Consider the following 22967-nt stretch of genomic DNA (forward strand, 5'->3'; position numbering starts at 1 on the left):
AGTTTCCAGCTAGGAAGCTCAAAAACAAAGGAGTCACACGCTTTAAGCAGTCTCATGTGCCTCACTTCACCTGGCTTTCCTTGGATCTCATCATTGTTCTCCAGTCCTGTTCTATTTTCTTACGAATCAATTTTCCCTTTGTTATAGAATATGGCATGACTTCCAGACAGCAGTCACAACACAGTAAAAAGGGTGGGAAAGTAAGCTCAATAAGCAAGATAAAAATAAAACATTCTCATCAAGGGTCACCCTGCAGGTCTACTTAATCACTTGACTAGCACTCCTTCCTTCCGCGTAGCAAAATCCTTTGGAACAAACAACAGACTTATTCTTTTGCTCCCAAAATACTCAGGAGCACTGGCTCTGAGCCAGGGTAGAAACTGGATATGGAGAATTCACAGACGGAAATCATGGAGCAAAAGGGCCTTTCCCAGTATGCACAGGCGAACAGTCTCTAAGCCCCAGCAACGCACCTTGCTTACTGCTGCAGCCTCTGCTAGCACCCCTATCATCCCTCAGGCATACTGAGCTACCTGTCTCTCCCCTCCTTCTAAAGGCACGATCCTGCCTAAGGCCACCCCACAGCTCTTGTTCTACCTGCAAAGATTCTCTTAATTTTCTTGTGACCCACCGGGTGATAGTGGCGCACGCCTTTGATCCCAGCACTCGGAAGGTTGAAGCAGGCGGAACTCTGTGAGTTCGAGGCCAGCCCGGTCTACAGAGCAAGTCCAGGACAGCCAGGGCTGCACAGAGAAACTTTGTCTTGAAAAACCAGAGAAGAAAAAATGAAACAAAAATTTCTCTCATGACCCTCTCTCTTGTGTATTATTTCAATCTCTATTCAGGATGTTATGTTACCATTGAGAAACTTCTCAATTTCCCTATCAAGAACCAGCACCCTACCTCTCTGTAATTAGTGGTTCCTATTCTTAACAAATTAGGCATTGAACTCAGACCCTTAAACATGTTTAGCAAGCTGTTTGCATTGGAGTTATATCCCTTGCACCCAAAACAGTCTGGCTCACAGTATTTCTCACCACTTGGCTATCATACACATAATTACTGTGGACTTTCTGTAGTTATTCTCTTTCTTCCACTAGAATGGCATACACAGTAAGCATACTGAGTGGATATAGTTGATGTCAATGCCTCAATAGCAGTGAGATGAGCCCTTTGAAGCTGGAGCAGCATTAAGACTGATGACCTAAGGAGGACAGAAAGGATAAGCATTTGAGCAGAGGCCAGCATTGCTCTAATACACATGGGTCACCTGCTGTGGCCTGCTGGAGAACCAGCAGACAGAACTTCCCCAGGGGTAGATGCAGATGAATCTGAGATGATAGTGGAGTGGTCCAGACCAAGCAAATGTGATCCCCTCAGGGAATCTAGAGAAGGGAACAAAGGAATGATGTTTGGCCCTAGATTCCACAGCCAGGCTCTGATTTGAGTGTGGGTGCCATTGTGAGTAATGGAAGACAACCATCTGGCTAGAATGGCCAGGCACCAGCTGGGAAGGCTTTTAAGAGCTTCCAGAATAGCATTGCTGCAGGAGAGGTTAGCTGAAGGGACTTGAGAACATTTGATTCTCACAGGGTCACCCTGTTTATGAACTCCTCTTGGGTGCGTGAGAACTCATGTGGGATTTTTGTGGTTTTGTTCAAAAAGGCCCAGCTGGGTATTATAAGGTGGCTTGTGATCAAGGTCTTTGCTGAGGATACTCCCACATGACCTCACACTTGAGGACAAACTCAGAGTCCCATGGCTTTGTAAAATGTCTGGTCTTTCACTCCCTACTCCCAGTTCTCCATGGAGAACAATGACGTATAAGGACTTTCTCAAAGCCAAAGCTGCACCAGGGGTGGTGGATCAGGCCTGTAATCCCAGCACTCAAGGAGGCAGAGGCAGGTGGATCACTGTGAGTTCGAGGCCAGCATAGTCTACACAGTGAGTCCAGGACAGCCAGGGCTACACAGAAAGCCTGTCTCAAAAAAAAAAACAAAAAAACAAAAAAACAAAAAACAAAAAAAAAAACAAAAAACAAAAAAAAGCCAAAGCTGCACAAATAAAGACACCTAAGCTTAGCTTTAGCTGTCCTAAATCAGACAAGGATTTGAGCTATGGAGTCTAGAAAGCCTGAGTGGCCTGGAGCTTTTTTCTGTCTTATGGATCTCCATGAAGAGAAGATATTGACAAAGCAAGACTCAGGAGACAGAGCCACATGGTGGTGATACACACCTTTAATCCCAGCACTCAGGAGGCAGAGGCAGGCAGATCTCTGTGAGTTCAAATCCAGCCTGGTCTACAGAGTGAGTCCAGGACAGCCAAGGCTACACAGAGAAACCCTGTCTCGAAAAAAGAAAAAGAAAAAGAAAAGACTCAGGAGACACTTCAGCATGGCTGCTAGGCTATTGACTAGTTCCCTGTTCATGCAAAGACTGTTGACCTCCGGTAACCATGACCTCAGGACATCAAGCAACCCCCAAGAATTATGTTCTTCATCATCACAGGCCAGGAGCAATAGAACCAAGCAATGGTGAAAATAGTTCTTTTTATGATGCAATAATATTTTATTAGCTGGATATACACCCTTTTTCAGAAACCTTGAAAGCTGGACCAAATTAAACACTCTCTCCCCCTCCCTCTGTCCCCCTCCCTCTGTCCCCTCCCTCTCCCCCACCCCCCCTCTCTCTCTGTGTCTGTCTGTCTGTCTGTCTGACTGACTTTTCAAGACAGGGTTTCTCTGTGTAACTGACCTGACTATCCTAGAACTCTCTTTGTAGATCAGGCTGGCCTCAAATTCTCAGAGATCCATCTGTGCTGGCTCCCACCCCCATTCCCCGAGTACTAGGAATAAAGGTGTGCATCACCACACTCAGATAAACCTTTCCTCTTAAAAGTTTCTTTCCTTGGGGCTGGAGAGATGGCTTAAGAGCACTGACTGCTCTTCCAGAGGTCCTGAGTTCAATTCCCAGAAACCACATGGTGGCTCACAACCATCTATAGTGAGATCTGGTGCCCTCCTCTGGCACACAGGTGTACATGCAGGCTGCACATTATCTGCATAATAAATAAATAAATACATCTTTTTTTAAAAGTTTCTCTCCTCAACTCGGTGTGGTGATACACACCTATAATCCCAGCACTTGGGAAGCAGAGGTCCTCTTTGTTCTTTGCAGATCCATGTATGCAAATTCCTGCATAGAGTCAACATACAATATGGTGGTGACTTTATCTTAGGAACCATTTTAAAGGTTTCTTTATTGTATGTGTATGAGTGTTTTGCCTGCCTATATGTACAGGTCTGTGACCACAGAGACCAAAAGTGGACATCAGATCACCTGAAAGTGGAGTTACAGGCAACAGTGAACTGCCATGTGGCTACAGGGAACTGAGCCAGAGTCCTCTGCAAGAGCAGCCAGTGCTCTGAGCCGCATCTCCAGCCCCCTTAGGAATCATTTTAATTTCGCTATTTTCAGAGTAAGGAAATGTAAACTTAAGACCTTCACCGAACCCCCATTTCATACTTTCACAGGAAATGTTTTCAGTTAATTTTCCAACTTACTCTGTGCTTGAAGAATGCGTCCAAAAACAAACAAACAAACAAACAAAAAAAAAAAACCCAGCCAAATAAAAACCCTTTAAACCAACAGAGAAGCAAACAATACTTCTCCATGGATCCTAAACTGACAGCTGCCTTTTCCCCCTTTCTTTTAATTAATTAATTAGCTGGAAAAGTCTGTTCTTTTCTTCTGTGTATTTATAGTGTTTGGGGTGGAGCCCAGGGTCTTGTACATGCTAGGCAAGAGCTCTATTACTGAGCTACACCTCCATCCTGATAATTGTTATTTTTACAGACTGTCTTTTTCTGTTACAAAGGATCTCACTTGTTTTGCTTTGCTTTTCCTCCATTTTTCCCCCTCAAATCAGTATTTTTGTCAAATGGTGGTGGTGTATGCCTTTAATCCCAGTGCTTGAGTGGCCTGGGCAGGTTCTGTGAGTTTGAGGCCAGCGTGGCCTACAGAGTGAGTTCCAGGATAGCTAGGGCTACACACAGAGAAACCCTGTCTCAAAAACAAAACAAAACAAAATATCAATGTTTTCCTCTTTTTCTGGGGGGATTTTGGTTTTGGGTTTTTGAGACAGGGTTTTTCTGTGTAGCCTTGGTTGTCCTGGACTCACTTTGTAGACCAGGCTGGCCTCAAAATCACAGAGATCTGCCTGCCTCTGTCTCCTGAGTGCTCAGATTAAAGGTATGTGCCACTGTGCCCAGCTAAAATCAGCATTTTCAATGATTGCTCTATTAACTGAATAGAATAATAATTTTAGCTGTTTTGATTTTGTCCAATAAACTGTGAGGGCAGAGTCTATAGTCATTGCTGCAAACCCATGACACAGCTCCCAATACAGGTCTTGGTGGAGTTCCTTATAGTCAATAGTAGTTGCTTTTTAAAAAAAAAATCACAAAAGAGTGTTTTCATACTTTGAAATATTACTCAGCTGCAAAAAAGAACTGTGTGCTGATGTATGCTATTGGATGAAGCTTCAAAAATTTACGCTAAGAAGTCAGACACGTACTGTACAATATGATTTATAGGAAATGTGCAGAACATTCATACACATAGAAAAATTAGTGGCTGCCAGAAATGAAGAGGGCTCAGTTGGTAAACCTAATAGGCATAAAGCCCTAGATTCAACCTCAGTACCATGTAGACTGGTCATGGAGGTATACTCTCATAATGTCAGCACTCAGAGGTGGAGGCAGAACAATTAAGAGTTCAAAGTCAGCATCCACTACAAAGTGAGCTTGAAGACAATTTGTGATACATGAGACCCAGTATCAATAAAATAAAATAAAAAAGAATAGGGAGTGTTTATAGTCTCCAAGTGATAAGAAATTCTGGATTTAGACAGTGGCAATGACTGCACACCTTCAGGAATATAACAAAATGCACTAAACCCTTTAAAGGATAAATTCTATGGTATTTGGATTATATATCTCACTGGACTCTCTTTCATCAGGACTTCAGAGGGTCTCAGGTCTTCCTTAATATGCCAGAACAGCTGCCTTTGCTTTGAAAGGAATTGAGTTAGGACTTGGAGGTGTGGGTCTATTGTGTAGCAATAATCTAGCACTGGTAACACAACAGGTTCCATTTGAAGGGGGGGAAAGGGGGAAAAGATCAATAAAGAAGGACTCCTGCCAGGCATGGTGGCACATGCCTTTAATCTCAGCAATCGGGTGGCAGAGGTACGTGGGTTGCTGTGAGTTTGAGGCCAGCCTGGTCTACAGAGTGAGTCCAGGACAGCCAAGTCTACACGGAGAAACCCTATTTTGAAGAAGAAGAAGAAGAAGAAGAAGAAGAAGAAGAAGAAGAAGAAGAAGAAGAAGAAGAAGAAGAAGAAGGGCTCCTTAAGACAGCAGCCAGTTGGACCTTTGTTCATTTTTAAAGACTCTGAAAGCTTTCAGCCTGGGAGAAGCAGTCCTAGGCAACAGCTAGCTGAAAAAAAAAAAAAGAAACAAGAAGGGCCTGATTAATGCTTTTTGAGGTGGGGGAAGTAGGGTGCAGGGACCAGATGTAATAGGGTTCCTCATTATTGTAGAATTTTATTATAGTGTCAAAAATGGCTCTCAGCTCTTTTGAGCTGCCAGGATAGGAATTCAAACACACACAAATAATTCTAAATGCAACATCTTGTCTTCTGCCGCAGGTTCTATCAGTAACTTGGCATGCTGACAGCAGTCTGAACTTGTATGTCCCTGTCCTGCATGAACTACTGGAGCTATATCAGAAGCCTAAAGGCTAGGGTGTGGCTGGTGTTGCGACAATAGCCGGGCTTGGATGAGACCCTGGGTTCCATTCCAGCACGGCTAGAAAAAGAGTAAGAAAGTCCCTAACCACACAGTTTCTCTGTCTTTTAGGTTCAACCAAAAGGGTTTCTCTGTTTCTTCTAGAGCTCCCCACCACAAACATACAATACCACCTCAGGGCATCAGTCATGGATTTATCTACATGTTTTCTGAGGCAGACTTGTCCCAGGAATGAACCTTCTTCCACATATTTAAATAGCAGGAAAGGAAAAGAATATAGAGCTCCTCTAGCAAATTCCACACATCTCAAAATGTCTCTCCCTCTAGCTTGGTATAAACTAAAGTAATTTGATGGGATTGTGTGTTCCCTTTGGCTGTGAGTGTGTGCAGTGTGTGTGTGTGTGTGTGTGTGTGTGTGTGTGTGTGTGTGTGTGTGTACATGGATGTGTATGCATCCCAGATAACATGTGCAAAAATGAAGGGTTTTTTAAAGCTTTTGCAAATGAGACAATTTTTTCTGACCCACAGAAGGTATTTGCTGATGTGTAAAGTGTTTTGATTGTCACACTAAAGTGAGCTGAGATCAGAGAGGCTGATAAACACTAGAGTGCACAGCACAGCCTGCAGAATGTAGATGCAGCTGGCCAAGGATAAAGGGATGCTGCTCTGGAGACACTGTGTGACAAGGAGTTTAGCAGCGAACCCAGCTGTTTCTACCCATTCTCTATGGGCCATCTGAGCATGCGCAGGGTTGTTCTGATATCCCTAAGTAGGTTTGTTGTTTAGATTTATTTTTATTTATGAGTATGTATGAGTACATGTGTTCAGGTGTCCACCCAGACCAGAAGAGGGCATCATATCCCCTGGAGCTGGAGTTACAGGTGATTGTGGGTCACCAAAATGGATACCGGCAACTAAGCCCCTCAATGTTTTTAAACCTTTCTCCTTAGACTGCCAGAAAATTATAGCAACCAATTAGGTGGACATGGTATATTCCTGTAGTCCTACCATTCAAGCACCTGAGGCAGGAGGATTGAATGCTAGAGGCTAGCTTTTGTTTCATAGTGAGACTCTATCTTAAAAATAAATGAGGGACTGGAGAACTGGCTTAGCGGTTAAGAGCACTGGCTGTTCTTCTAGACGAGTTGTGTTCAATTCCCAGCACCCATATGGCAGCTTACAACCACCTATAACTCCAGTTCCAGAAGGATCTGACCCCACCTTTTGGCTTTCATGGGCACCAGGTATGAATGTGGTGTACAGACACATGTGGAGGCAAAACAACCATACACATAAAATGAAAGCAGTTTCTAAAGGGGAGGATATAAATAAAAAATGAAAAGAAGTGGAAGAGAAAATAGTGTATAGTAACATGTAGAGGTTCCTATTCGCACTTCCCTTCTTAATGAAAGACTTCCAGTGAGCTCTGGGGCTCTGCAGTTCACCTCCCTTACAACAGGACATTACCTTCAGACAAAATGCTCAGCACTTCATCAGAAGTGTGCCCTGCGACACAGACCACCTTCCTGGGGTTTTCATGGGGCACACAGGAGCCCACAGGGGACTGGTGTGTGCCCTCAGTAGCCGAGGCAGTCATTGCTTCCCACTGAATCACCATCTTTGGAGGGTGGACATCCAGGTTGCATCCTGTCCAGCCATAGAAGGCCAAAGACAAAAGAAGTCCTTGGGCTGGATTCAGTATTCCCTAGGAAGGAGGGCAAAAGGACACATGGAGGTCAAAGGAACAGAGGAAAAGTGACAATCTTCAGTCACCATAATGATAACTTCCATCCTGGTGTGCCAGTGGGCTGATCTTCCTTTAAAACATCCATACACATAAAATTAAATAGATAAATCTAATTTTAAAAATAAATAAGAGTAACAGTTTGGTACTGAGTTAGCTTCAAATGCTTCCTATGCTAGGCCACAGTGACTTAACAGAGATTGCCTTGTTTTTATTCATTCGTTCACTCACTCATTTTGCAATGCTGAAGATCAAACACAGAACCTCTTAAATGCTAGGCTCTGCAACCAGGCCACATTCCAGCTCTAAAGCCTGTTTGATTAATACAATGAGTGAATCTAGCTTTCCAGAGCAGCAGAGTGATAGAAGTAGTCCGAAAACCTTGCACTGGTTATACATTTACACATTGTACTTTGAATGGTTTTTTTTTCTTTCTTTTTCCTTTTTTTTTTCAAGACAGGTTTACTCTGTGTAACAGTCCTGGTTATCCTAGACTCACTTTGTAGACCAGGCTGGCCTCGAACTCGCAGAGATCCACCTGCCTCTGCCTCCCGAGTGCTGGGATTACAGGTGTATGCCACCATGCCCAGATGATTTTTAATATTGATTTTTATTTTTTTACAACAAGAAAAAGATTCAGTCTGGATTGGCCTACCATAATAAACCATGTGGTCCTGGCTGCATTCTGGATGCGTTTCAGAGAGCCTCCATGGATATCTGGTTGCATTTCAAGGTAGAACAAAAGACTTTCATTGATGATATTGGACAACCAACTAATGGAAAGGAAATGGTTCACAGATGAGGAAAGCACTCAATGATATCCATAGTGACTTTCACCATGGCCTATATGTACCAGTTCTTGGTGGCAACATGATCACTTCTGGGGGAAGAAACTGAGTTGACACCAGGACTTTAATTCAAACACAGTTCCTTCTTTTAGTCTAACACACCTCAGCCCACCTAGTAGAAACACTCCACATCACATCAAGGTGTAAAAGTTTAGCCTTGTGTCAAACCAGAAATCATTCTCCATAAAAAAAAGGTAACTTTAAAATTTCTTCCTTCCTTCCTCCCTTCCTTCCTTCCTTCTTTCTTTCTTTTCTCCTTCTTTTTTGAGAAGTAATCTAAAACGTTGTTCTTGTTCTTGTTCTTGTTGTTGTTGTTGTTTGGTGTTTTGAGACAGGGTTTCTCCGTGTAAGAGCCTTGGCTGTCTTAGACTCACTTTGTAGACCAGGCTGGCTTCGAACTCACAGAGATCTGCCTGCCTCTGCCTCCCGAGTGCTGAACCAAAAATGCTATTTGGGTATTTTATTGGAATTTGTGTGTGCTCAGAGATAGATAGGGCTAGGGGCAGAGTAGGGGGTGGAGAGTAGTCAGAGGACTTCTTTAGGAGTCAATTCTCTCTTGCCACCTTCTGGGAGGTAGGAATCTAACTCATGCAGTCAGGCCTGAGCATAAGCACCTTTACTTGCTGAGCTATCTTACTAGTCCTGTGGTGGTTTGGATGAGAAGAGCTTCTGTAGACTTATAAGTTTGAATACTTGATCCTCAATTGGTGGAAATATTTGAGAAGGACAGGGAAGTATAGACTTGGAGGAGGAATGTCACTGGCCGTGAGCTCTGAGGTCTCCAAAGCCCAGGCCAATCCCCAGTGAGCTTCTTTGCTTCCCTTTTGTAGATTGAGAATTGAACTCTGACCTGCAGTTCCAGTGTCATGCCAACATGCCTGTGGCCATGCTTCCTGCTATGGTTGGGATGAACTTCTATCCTTCTAGAACTGTAAGCCCCCAAATAAACCCTTCCTTCCATAAATTGCCTTTGCCATAGTGTTTTATCAGAGTAGTATAAAAATAACTAATACAAGTACCTATGTGGAATTTTAAAATATCGGTCTTGGTGGGTCCCTGGAATGTAAAGTAACAAGGTGACTGTATGACCAGCTGTAGATAATTTAGAAGGGCATTTAAAGAAATGTCCTCATTTCCTCATTTCAAGTGAATTAATACCACAAAGATTTGTCATGTTCTGGATGGTACTGGCTCATCACTGTTTTGATAGCAACCTTTTTGTTTGTTTGTTTGGTTTGGTTTGGTTTTCTTTTCTTTCTTTATTTTATTTATTTATTTATTTATTTATTTATTTATTTATTTTGTTTTTTCTAGGCAGGGTCTCTCTTGGATGTCCTGGACTCGCTTTGTAGACCAGGCTAGCCTCAAACTCACAGTGATCCACCTGCCTCTGCCTCCCAAGTGCTGGGATTAAAGGCATGTGCCACCACTACCCAACTGACAGCAATCTTTTTACACAAGTTTTTGGTTTTGAGGGGGGTTGCTTTGGTATTTGGTTTTTCGATATAGGGTTCCTCTGTGTAACAGCTCTGGCTGTCCTGGACTCACTTTGTAGACCAGGCTGGCCTCAAACACACAGAGATCTGCCTTCCTCTACCTCTTAAGTGCTGGGATTAGAGGCATGTGCCAGCATGGCAGCTTTACACAAGTTTTTTTTTTTTTAGGTGTTTTCAAAGTATCTACCACAATAATTGGTGCAAGACATCAATGGTGGTCACAGAAGAAGATAGTGGCTCTGATTTTTCTCTTCCATCTAGTGAGCTGAGTTGTTACACTGAAGACCCAGGAAATCTGGAAACAAGACTAAGACAGATGGGTACAATTATATACTTGTGGCCAGGGAGTAGGAAGTTGACTCGTCAGTCAAAAGCACGTACTGCTCTTGCAGAGGAGTACCTGCCAGGTGCTTCACAAATGTCTGTGCCTCCTGGGCACAGTGGCACATGTTTTAATCCCAGCACTCCAGAAGCAGACATATGTCTGAATTCCATGCCAGCCTGAGCAACATAGGGAGACCCTGGTCCCTTCTTAGAATACAACAACAACAACAAAAATGGTAACTCCAGGGAGATCTTGGCATCCATCCTCTTCTGATCTTCATGGACACCAAGCAGACACATAGTGCATATACTTGTACATAGCCAAACTATTTATATACATAAAATGAAAACCATAAATGCTCCTTTATTTTTATTATCCCACCAATCGGATGAAATACCAGGTGCATATGGCTTAAATATTTGAAAACTGAACATGTAGCTGGCCATGATGGTACATGCCTGCAACCCCAGCTCCTGGAAAGGCAGAGGCAGGGGAATCACTGTAAATTCAAAGCCACCTGGGTCTACATTATATATTCTGAGTCAGCCAGGGATATATAGCGAGACACAATCTCAAAACAGTAACAAAATAGAAAAAGAGAAAACTGAATCTCTTTTTAAAAAGAAAAAGAAAGCAAAAACTTTGAACACTTAACTTCTTATTCTCAGGGTTTGATTAATAATTGTCATAAAAGATTTTATAAGCCAGGCGTGGTGGTGCATGCCTTTAATCCCACTACTCGGGAGGCAGAGGCAGGCAGATTGCTGTGAGTTTGAGGCCAGCCTGGTCTACAAAGTGAGTCTAGGACAACCAAGGCTACACAGAGAAACCCTGTCTCGAAAAACCAAAAAAACAAACAAACAAAAATTTATTAAAAAAATATGAGTTCTGAACTTGCTAAACTATGCTTTGTTCATTTCTTTAGGGGATACTCTGCATTATCTCAAAGATTTCCCTTCAGATTCTTTGCATTGCAACTCTCAAGTCACATTTGGAAAGGTAAAATGGGAAGTTGGCATATTCCTCTCACTAACACTACCAACAACAATAATACTAGACAAAAGATTACCACGAAATTAACACCAGCATTATTTTGAAAAACCGGGTCTTGATCACGGCTCCCATCAGTCTCTCATTCTCTGTGTAAACACCCTTTCTTCCTTTCAGTAAAGAGGCCACTGGAAGAATGTAGAGGAATGTCAGACAACATACATGGTTCACCTTAGCTCCATAACAGAAAAATAAAAACATGAGGTATGAACCCTTTCATACAGCCAGAAGAGCATGAAGCAAAGCCCATTACTGACAGTCATTCCAGTGTTGCACTTGGAGTCCTCATACACACATGTACATGTATACATATATACACACAAACATTTCTATTTGAAATAACTTTTGCTATGTGTGATAATGGGCATGAAACCTAGGGCCTCATGTATGCTAGGCAAGTGTTCTACCACTGAGCTCTATTTTACCTTGACTTACTGAGCTCAGAGAATTGCAGCATACTTGTAGGTTCTCCTAGCTTTTCCCCTAGTGTTAACATCATGCTGAGATAGTAACACTGGTGATTTATTAACTGAATTCTTCATTTTTTAGTAGTTTATTCAAATACTATACTTTAAGGGTTTATTTTATCCATTCTAAAATAATATATGCTTATTATTTTAGAATAATGAAAATGTTAGTATTTCTCCTTACAGACAAGTTATAATATACCTTCAGAGAAGAATTAATGACCCATGGTACCTCCACACAGATATAACCACTGGAACATTATAATGTTTGGCTAAGGCCTTTCCATGGCTTTGATAAAAACCACTTGTATGTAATTTTTAAAACAAAATTCTATATTTAAATGCAAATAAGAAAAAAATTCATCCAAGGACAATAAATTCCTATTACTAATAATAGACTTTTTGTTGTTGTTGTTTTGTTTTTCAAGACAGGGTTTCTCTGTATAGCCTTGACTATCCTAGACTCACTTTGTAGACCAGGCTGGCCTTGAACTCACAGTGATCTGCCTGTCTCTGCCTCCTGAAGACTTTAATTTTAAAAAAAATTTCTATAACCAAAGGCTGGAGAGATGCCTCAATGGTTAAAAGCACTTGCCACTCTTGCAGAAAACTGGAGTTTGGTTCCCAGCAACCACATGGCAGCTCGCAATCACCTGGAACTTTAGTTTCAGGGAATCTGATGCCCTCTTTTGGCCTCTCCATGCATCTAATGCACATAAACTTAGGTAGGAACACACACACACGTACACATAAAAATAGTAAATAAATATTTTTCAGTTCAACCCACTGTTGGCACTCCAGCATAAAAGTATAATATTTAATGTTCTATATTTTTAAAACATATAGGAAAAGATGTATCAAAAGTGTCAATAGTTTATCACTAGTGACAAACCCTTTAAAGACTCACTGTGTAACAGCCCTGGCTCTCCTAGACTTGCTTTGTAGACCAAGCTGGCATAAAACTCACAGAGATCCACCTGCCTCTGCCTTCTGAGTGCTGGGAATAAAGGCATGCACCACTGAGCCTTGTCCACGACTGCTAACTCTTAAATGACTTTCCTGTGAAAGCCAATGTAGAAATGCCTTAATTCACATTCTACCCCAGGGATACACAGAAACCTGAGAAAGGTAGGCACTCACTCCACCTCACAGTCACTTGAGGAGGTAGGTGGTAGGGCTGGGACACAGGTCTCTAGTCCTAGCTGTAAAAGCTATATCCTTCTGCTGACTCACTACCTCCCTCTAATCTCATTTCTTTCACTGCAATGGATTCGTTTCCTGTGTTTCAATTCCTGTTTCCTGCACATCTGAAAAAAATACATAGGCCAAATGAGTGCATAGGAATGACCAAACATTGAGGCCCTGGCTCGTCCCTTTCCTGCTCTGTCTACTTCTATATTGCCTCTATAGTTTTTACAAAGTCACCTTTAGGCCCTCCATGCAAAGCACAAAGTCTGGAGAAGCCCAGCACAGAAGTGAAGCCTCAACCAAATTCATGGTCTTTTTTTTTTTTTTAACTCATGGTCTTTAGCTAAGCAAATGTCAGCAAAGAACAGTGTCATAAATAGGTAAATAGGCTTTCACATTTTCACTTATTAAACACAGTCAGTTTGTCCCACTGTATTCTGCTCGTGTCTTTGAAGAAACATAAAAAAGGTCAATTGTCATGTGTAATTCCAGATGGAACAGCTGTATTTTTATGTGTACCCAAAGCATGCAGATGTACTCTGTGTCCATATATCAAGAGTAATTCTCCCAGGATTTACCTGCAGTCACTGTCTTGTGAAACAGGATCGGGTTGGCCACAAGGACAAGCAGTAGTGGCAAGTATATGGTGACATAATGAGGGATGGCATGGTCCAGGCCCCTCTCACACCTTAAAAGTGGAATATATAAAAAAAAAATCTCCTTTAAAGAAATGCTTTGGCTGAGATGAGCCACTTACCTGAAAGAGCTAAGAGGCTAGAGCAGGGAGGGGAAGGTATCAGTCTGCTCCTGCCTGTGTCCAGAGAAAATCTGACTCATGGCTCCTATCTGAAAACAAGTAATGCATTACAAGATGATGAAAGAGATGGGTTATATTTCTGTCTCAAAAATAAGGGGAGTGATAGAGCATTCCAGTGGGGGGAACCTTTTAAAGGCCCACCAGGAAAACAGAAAGATGTAAAAAAAAAAAAAAAAAACATCCTGAGTGGTAGGTTCTCTGCACTGGGTCTCTACATCGTTAAAAGCGCACAACTCAAGTGGAGGTGGAGACAAAAGAACCCATTTAAGTACTAGGCATTGAGTACTTGCTACATGGCCTTGCCCAGTAACATGATAAGACCTACTCCCTATCCTTGAGCAAGACAGAATATCAGAATATAGAAGTCAGGGAGACAGAAGCAGGCAGATCTCTGAGTTCCAGGCCAGCTTGGACTACAGATTGAGTTCCAGGATAGCCAGAGCTGTATAATAAAGAGCCCCTGCCTCAAAATGAGATGTTAAATTAAATATGTTCTCATTATCAAGGGTAACAAAACTCTCAACAGTTCTTTTCAGGGCAACTAATGAGGATTTCTACAAATTAATCAGAGAATTTGTTGGTTACCTTAGAATGTAGTGGAAGACCATGCATTCATGTTATAAAGGTAGGAATTAGAGCTGAGAAATGGCTCAGGGGTTGAGAGCACTTGTTGCTCTTACAGAAGACATGGGTTCAGCTCCCAGCACCCACATATTACAATCATCAGAGGATCCTGTTCCCTCTTCAGACTTCCTCAGGCACCAGGCACACACATGGTACACATACATACATGAGACAAACCACTCATATACATAAGATATTTTTAAACTAAAAAAAGAAGGTAAGAACTAACAGCTATGACACACATGATGTGGGAGAAAAAATGACTGAGAAGAACTGAGAAATAAAGGCAAAGTAGGATACCGGATAGATAGCTCAGGCACAAAGAGAGAGGTCAACAAGCCCCTATAATGCCTATTTCTAGTACAAAAGTTCTTCTTCATCTTTGAATGATAAATGTAGTCTGGAAAAAGTCTAGGTCAGTAAGGGAAACAAGAGAAGGGAAAGAAGTGATTCTGATAGAAAGGCAGAAAGAAAATGGCAGATGAAAGTAAAGGGGTACCTAAAGAGTGTCCATGGTTCCAGAACATGGGTAGCACAGGACTAAGAGATAAGAGTGCATCAAGACTAAGTCCAGGGGGCTGGAGAGATGGCTCAGTGGTTAAGAGCACTGGCTGCTCTTCCAAAAGCCCTGAGTTCAATTCCCAGCAACCACATGGTGGCTCACAACCATCTATATTGGGGTAGGATGCCCTCTTCTGGCATGCATCTGTACATGCAGATAGAGCACTCATATACATAAAAAATTTTTTTAAAGATTTTTTTGTTATTATGTATACAGTATTTTGTCTGCAGGTATACCTGCAAGCCAGAAGAGGACATCAGATCACATTATAGATGGCTGTGAGGCACCATGTGTTTGCTGGGAATTGAGCTTAGGACCTCTAGAGGAGCAGTCAGTGCCCTTAACCTCTGAGCCATCTCTCCAGCCCCATTTAAAAAAAAGTTTTTAAATTAAATCTAAATCTGAACCATCTGCCCAAGGCATTTGAGTACCCAGGGACTCCTTGCAAGCTCTGAATCAATGGAACTCTCAGGCTCACAATTTTTTTTTCTGGGAGTTTTCAGATCCCACAGGGGAGCACATGAGAAGGAAAAGACTTTTCAGCTGAGTGTATTCTACTATAATAGATGTAACACTGTTGTCTGTCCTTTATAAGTTCTCCAGAAACTAGACTGTACAGTGGACCTGCACATTACTCCCAGAGAATACTCATAGTGGCAAAGTTTAAATGAGAAATGTCCCCGGCAGGTTTAGTATTTGAACACTTGCTCCCCAGTTAGTAATGTTTTTTGGGAGTTGGTGTGTCCCTCCTGGAGGAAGTATGTCGCAGGATGAACTTTGAGAGTTTATCAACCTTGCCCTACCTCCAGTTCACTCTCTGTTTTATGTTTGTGGTTAAAGATATGGTTTCTTGGCTTCCAGATCTTCCAACCACGACTGCTACTTGCTGTCATTTGTCCCAGGCATGATGGACTCTTATCCCACTGGAAGAGCAAGCCCAGCTAAACGCTCTCCTCCTTAAGTTACCTTTAGTCATGGTGTTTTATCATAGCAACAGAGAAGTAATTAATAAAAAAAAAAGGCAATACCAAAATGAAGACAGACAATCAGCTAAGAAGCTGAAAGTGGCCAGAAAAGTTCTACACTATGGATCAGCAAACTTATCCTGATGGTTCATATATTTCAACTTCATGGTCTCTGTTGCAACTTCTGAACCATGTCTCTGTAAAGCAAAGGCAGCCACAGACAGCACATGAACAAGTATAGCTGTGAGCCAATAAAACTTTATTCATAAACATAACCAAAGGGCAAGATTTGTCAGGACGACTCTACTGTGCTGAGCCTTGATTTACACATTCCTAAAATCACAGAGACACTGTCTACCTCTGTCTGTTTTCCACATAAATTGAGAGTGTTCATCCTTAGACCTTGAGGTTTTATAAATATCTTTATTTGTGGGGAGAGGATGATCCCATGGCCTCAAGCATGTTAGCAAAATTCTCTACCACTGAGTTACATCCCCTAAGCCCCTCTCATCTTTTTCCAGATGGATTTATCTTTACAGCTTTTCATTCCCTATTAGGGGCGCACAATAGACCAGAGATCTGGGCTCTATACTGCTGGGTACTGGGGCTTACCTGGACACAGAAGGGTAGTAAAGCATGACTGCTCCCTCCACACAAAGCAGGACAGCCAGGCCCCAGGCCATGATGTGATACAGCAGGATGGTGCTAGAAGAAAACACAAGAGGACTGGCCATAGCTCAGAGGGACACAGGGCTGCCCAGTAGGAATGGCCAGGTTAAGTTCTGTATTGCCTAGATCTTCCTGTGCTGTTGAGGAGGGAGTTGTTGAGATTAGATTCTTGTTTTTTCAATTAAGGTGAAATTCACATCACATAAAGTTTGCTATTCAACTGTCACAACTATCTATTTTGAGCACCATAAAAAAAAAGACCTTGTTCCCATAAGCATTTACTACCACTCCTTCTGGCCCTGAGAATACTAAAATGCTTTGTTCTATGGAGTTGTCTGTTCTTGATATTCACACAGATGATGATATGTGGAATGGCTCTTGTGTATTTTTTTTTTCATTCAGCGTGTTTCTCGTGGCTAAGTAGTACACCATTATATGGACAGACCCCATTCTGCTCCTTCATACGCTCACCAGTGGAAAATTAGACTGCTTCTATCTTTTGGCTACTATAAGTAGTGCTGCTGTGAATATATACATATGTGTGTGTGTGTGTGTGTGCGTGTGTGTGTGTGTGTATACTTAAGTTCTTTTTTTCAATTTGTGTGTGTGCACACATGTGCGTGTGTGTGTGTGTGTGTGTGTGTGTGTGTGTGTGTGTGTGTGTTGTGTGTGTGTGTGTGTGTGTGTGAAATTGCTAGGTTAAAGGGTATTTTCATGTTTAGCCAGCATACACCTCATAGATAACAGTCAGTTGTTCTTTGACTAAACTGACTGTTTAGTCCCAGCCCCTTCATATTTAATTTTTGGGTTTTTTTTTCTTTCAAGACAGGGTTTCTCTTGCCTTGGCTGTCCTGGACTCCACTGGTAGACAGGTTGGCCTTGAACTCATGACTCATACCTCTGCCTCCCTGAGTGCTGAGATTATAGGTGTGTGCCACCATGCCTGGCTCATATTTAATTTTTGAAAGAACCAAATTCCCTTTGTCAACAGTGAACATTGCTTTTTGCTTTTGTGTGTGTGTGTGTGTGTGTGTGTGTGTGTGTGTGTGTGTGTGTGTGTGTGTTTAAAAACTGAGAGGCTGGAGAGATGGTACAGTGGTTAAGAGTACTGTCTGCTCTTCTGGAGGACTGGGTTCAATTCCCAGCACCTACATGGCAGCTCACAATTGTCTGTAACTCCTGTTCCAGGAGATCTGACACCCTCACACAGACATACATGCAGTCAAAACACCAATGTACATAGCATAAAAATAAATAAATTATGTTTTATAAAACTTGAGGGTTCACTACGCTGGCTGGAACAGCACTGAACTCCTGAGCTCAAGTAATTGTCCTACTTTAGCCTACCAAGTGGTTGCAACTACGGATACACACCATTATGTAACTCTGGCTTTGATGACAACAGCCCTAATGGGGGTGCCTGCTACTTCTGAGATTAATTTGTAATAAAACCATAAGAGAAACAGTCCCATATGTAGAGCCCTCGGACAGCACTGTCCAGTTCTCATCTGTTATGATTTGAATGTCACCAGGAACTTCTAATGTAAAAGTGATGGTAAAAAGTTAAGAGATGAAGCCTTAAGAAAAAGGTTAAGGCCAGGCGTGGTGGCACACGCCTTTAAGCCCAGCACTCAGGAGGCAGAGGCAGGGGCAGGCAGATCGCTGTGAGCGCGAGGCCAGCCTGGTCTACAAAGCAAGTCCAGGACAGCCAGGGATACACAGAGAAACCCTGTCTCAAAAAACAAAACAAAACAAAAAACAAAAACAAAAAAAGAAAAAGGTTAAGCCTTCTGAAAAGTGATGGGTTTCAGTGTGTGATTAGTTGGTCCAGTTATTTTGATCCTGTGACAATACTTTGTGCTAATAGTACATGGCACAGTGAAATAAATCACTTAATCACTTACTTCATGGACAGGAACAAGAGAGAAAGAAGGAAGGGCCTTGATCCCCATGGAGGGCAGGCTTCAGATGACCTGTAGACTTCTCACTAAGTCACCCCCTGGAGGTTCTCCCACTTCCCAATTATACACTACAGGAACAAAGCCCTTAACACATGGGCCTTGGAGGGCCAAGATCCAAAGTACAGCAGACAATCTCTTGAGGCACAATTGTCATGCCTGTTTCTCTTGACCCTTCGTACCCACCCAGAACACATCTGCTACACACTATAACATGTTTATGGGGGTAAGAAGAAAACTTGAGGTAAGTGCTTCTCTCCTTTCCAGGAATCAAACTCAGGTCATTAGGGCTGATGACAAGTGACTTTACCCACTGAGCCATCTTGCCATTTAAGCCATCTTCTGGCATGCAAGGTATATTACTTTTTTTCTAAATACTTACTTATTTTTATTCATTTTATTTCATGTGTATGTATGAGTACCGGCATGTATGTATATGCACTAAATTCATGCCTGGTGCCCAGGAAGGTGGCTGTAAGCTACATGGAATTGTACTAGTATGAATCTCAACTTTCAGTGGTCAAAAGTTTATGCAGCAAAAGTTGTAGGAACAGAAAATGCTAAGAACAAAACAAGTCTCTTTTCTGAATAGAAGGCTACAATCTCAAGAGGACGGCGTCATACAAGTAATGACAAACCCCTAAACACTCAACTAGACAAACAGGAACAGAAGCTGAGAAATCCAGTTCAGAACTGTGATCATCCAAAGCCAAGTTTATAAGGTAAGTGGCCTAACAATGTGGTAGGCAGGACATGGTCCCACTGATATCCATGTCCTGATATCTAGAATCTGGAAAGGCCACAGATGTGATTGAGTAGGGACTTTTTGAGGTGATCTCATCTTATATTATCAGGGTAGCTCAATGTAATCATAGGAATCCATAAAAGTACAGGAACTTTGGGCTGGGGTACATATAACAGTACCCCTGTCTCGGTAAATAATTAAGCCATGCCTGTAATCTCAGCACTCAGGAGGCAGAGACAGGAAGATATAGGTGAGTTTGAGGACAGCCTAGTCTACAAAACAAGTTTCAGGATAGCCAGGGCTACACAGAGAAACCCTGTCTTGAAAAACCTAAATAAAAATAAGTGTAGGACTAGAGAGTTGGCTCAGAACAGTTTCAGAACTGTCTGTAACTCCAGCTCTAGGGGATCTAGGTGGTGCCCTCTTCTGACTTCTTCAGGTACCTATAGTCACATGCACAAGCCAACACACACATAACATACATATATACATAATTAAAAATAAATAATAAAGCTGGGAGTGATGGCATACACCTTTAATCCCAGCTCTTGGGAGACAGAAGCAGATGGATCTCTGAGTTCAAGGCCAGCCTGGTCTACAAAGCGAGTTCAGGACAGCCAAGGCTACAGAGAGAAACTCTGTCTAGTAAAAACATAAATAAGTAAATAAATAATAAGCTGGGCATGGTGTTGTACATCTGTAATCCCAGCAATCAGGAGGCAGAAGCAGGCAGATCTCTGTGAGTTGAAGTCCAGCCTGATCTACAAAGTGAGTCCAGGACAGCCAACGCCACCCAATGAAGCCCTGTCTTGAAAAAAAAAAAAAAACGAATAATAGCCAGGTGGTGGTGGCACACACTTTTAGTCCCAGCACTAGGGAGGCAGAGGCACGCAGATCTCTGTGAGTTTGAGGACAGCCTGGTCAATAAAACAAGTCCAGGACAGCCAAGGAAACCCTATCTCAAACAAACAAACAAACAAAACAAAAAACCCAAATAATAAATAAATTAATAGGGTGGACATCTTGGGTGGAAATCAGACAAAGGGTGCAATCCGAAGGTTCAAACCAAGAAACTTTGTCTCAGAACCTGGTGGAGATTAGACATCACAATTTCTCCAGGCAAACCAGAGAGCTTTCTTCTTCCCTCCTCTGCACTCCACATTCCAGACATAGCTCACATTCCTGCCATATCCTTCCTTTATCCTTATGACTGGACACATCCACCCAGTCCTACCCTTGCCACACAATCCCACAGATTTGAGGATATGGTCTTCCACATGTGCTGTAACTCTGGAGATTTAAGCCAACACAAAGCCAGCTAGCTGATGCCATGGAGGAGTGGTGAGCATTCAAATAGATGCTTCTTTATGGTTGAGCATGTCAGGCTCCATCAGTCACACACACACTACCTGGCATTCAAGATTCAGCAGGACCCCTAGCAAAGCACATCCCATGTCCATTTGATGTTGGGGTCCATGCAAGAGGAACAGCAAAGCAGCTCTAGAACTCATGGTGCAGCCCACTGGTTAGCAAACCCACGATGTGTGTCTCTCAGCGAGGCATAACCCAAGAACTACACGTCCTGACGACTTCAAGCGAGAACTATGTGTCCCGAGGACTTCATGCGAGAATTATGTGTCCTGAAGACTTCATGCTGCTGTGGAGCACAGCTCTACTTGTTATCTTTGCTGTCCTTATAATCCCCTTAATATGCAAATTGTGTGAGCTCCCAGCCCCTCACTGGGCAGTGTCATTGGCATACTCAATAACAATGCTTGATCTCTTTCAAGCACTGCTGCTGGAGCAGATTAATGATTCAACCACCATCTCTGAAAACAACCTGCAGATGTAGATTGCTAACAATGATCACTACTCTTAGAAAGGATTTGGGAAAATAGAGTGTTCAACAAGGGTTAGGTAAAGATGTTTTTGCTAGTGGCTCTGACATAGAAAGCCTTAGGGGAAAATAGATTGTTTAGCAAAGTAAGGTGAAGATGTTTTTGCTATTGGCCCTGATGCAGGAAATCTTAGGGGACAATTGAAGTTAAGAGAAAGCACACTCTTATTATTAGTAAAGCCAGGGACTTTTTGAGGTTGGCAAAACAAGAATAATGGCCCATAGCAGCGTTGGCTGACAGGACTCTTTCAAGGTGGGCTGGTGACTGAGATGACAATTGATTTCCTTATTCTATTTTTCTGCCCTCGGCTTCCTGATATGATTTAATAAAACCTATTAATGAGTAGATGAGTACCTTTAGGGCTTAAGGTAGAAACGACTGATTATTTTTATATAGGAGTTTAGATTTGTGATTCTTTTTTAAAATACTTATTTATTATGTATACAATGTTCAGCCTGCATGTGTGCCTGCATGCCAGAAGTGGGCATCAGATCACATTATAGATGGTTGTGAGCCACCATGTGGTTACTGGGAATTGAACTCAGGACCTCTGGAAGAGCAACCAGTGCTCTTAACCTCTGAGCCATCTCTCCAGCCCAGATTTGTGATTCTTTCAAGATATTTATAAGATTACTTCTTAAGATAATTGATTCCTTCTTTGTAGCCACAAACTGCAGTCTGCCGGTAAAGAAAAGCTGGCTGAGAAATTCCCTTGCTTGCTTATGCTCTGTTAATATGTAACAAGTTGCTTATGTACAAGTGTTTGTGCATTCTTAGAAATAACTTGTTATTCATGTTTCTTCCTCACTCATACTACATGAAACATTTGATCACATGAAGGTACTGGGGAACATGGTTTTCTTATGTATATCTATTGTAATCATTTATCTATAAAGAGACAGAATGTAAACACAGTGGGATTTTTGTACTGCTTGAAAGATTTTGTTGGGATATATAAACTGTGAGAAGGATAAGAAAATGGAAAAGGAAAAGGATAAGAAAATGGAAAAGAATATGGATGAAAATAAGATAATAATGAAAAGAAGAAAAAGAAGCAGCTTGTTGAAACCTATTTGCTGGAATCTGTGTTACTTCATAGTCTAGTATGAGAGAGAGAGAGAGAGGGGGGGGGAGGGAGGGAGGGAGGGAGGGAGGGGGAGAGGGAGAGGGAGAGGGAGAGGAAGAGGGAGAGAGGGGGAGAGAGAGAGATATTCTTTTCTCTCCTTCTTTCTCTTTCTTTTTTAGATGCTTGCCACCCATCAATGGAAATCCCCACTAGGAGCCCTCAGCCCTAGCCCCAGCTTAGCACCATCAGTGGAAGCTATTGCTGGTAACTATCAGTTCTGGCCTGGAAGGTTGCCTTCAGAGAAAGCCTACAGGGTCACCAGGCAGACAGCCACAGGATTCACGCCCCACCTCAGTTTTCCCCAGTTAATGTCAAAGCTGGACTTCGATAATTAGGGATTCTGATTTTGAAGATCAGCTGTATGAACAGAAAGCATGCTCATAGATCACAGCAGGAAACCAGGACCTACACTAAACAGGAAAAGAAACAGCCTGGCACACAAAGCTTTGAGAGAAAAACCATTTTGTACCAATTGTCTTGGAGAGCACAAGGAAGTGATCCTAGCATATTTTGCCTCCCACATTGTAGCTAGTTCCTGGAGTGGCCCTTGCCTGGCCTCCCAGGGGCAGGAAGCTGGAAGGGAGCACGTAGGCAATGTGAGTATTGCTAGAGGTCTAGGCTGTATGGAGACTCAGCTACGTCAGAAAAGCTCTCTATAGGGGAATGTACTATTGAT

At 42.3% G+C, this 22967-nt stretch overlaps 1 protein-coding gene across 1 annotated transcript in view; it reads right to left on the reverse strand.

The window, feature by feature from the left end:
* The window catches only part of GPR143 (G protein-coupled receptor 143), a gene marked incomplete at its 5' end in the record, with an annotated part of 31894 nt that overhangs the window by 1615 nt on the left and 7312 nt on the right, over nucleotides 1-22967 (reverse strand). Inside the window, 5 exons of the mRNA XM_084790589.1 lie at nucleotides 7277-7514; nucleotides 8209-8326; nucleotides 11292-11400; nucleotides 13506-13615; nucleotides 16508-16600. Of these exons, the coding sequence (XP_084646715.1) occupies nucleotides 7277-7514; nucleotides 8209-8326; nucleotides 11292-11400; nucleotides 13506-13615; nucleotides 16508-16600 (668 nt within the window). The remainder of the gene's footprint in view (nucleotides 1-7276; nucleotides 7515-8208; nucleotides 8327-11291; nucleotides 11401-13505; nucleotides 13616-16507; nucleotides 16601-22967) is intronic.

The sequence above is a fragment of the Acomys minous genome, assembly GCF_964271855.1.
Source record: "Acomys minous genome assembly, chromosome: 7".
NCBI lineage: Eukaryota > Metazoa > Chordata > Mammalia > Rodentia > Muridae > Acomys > Acomys minous.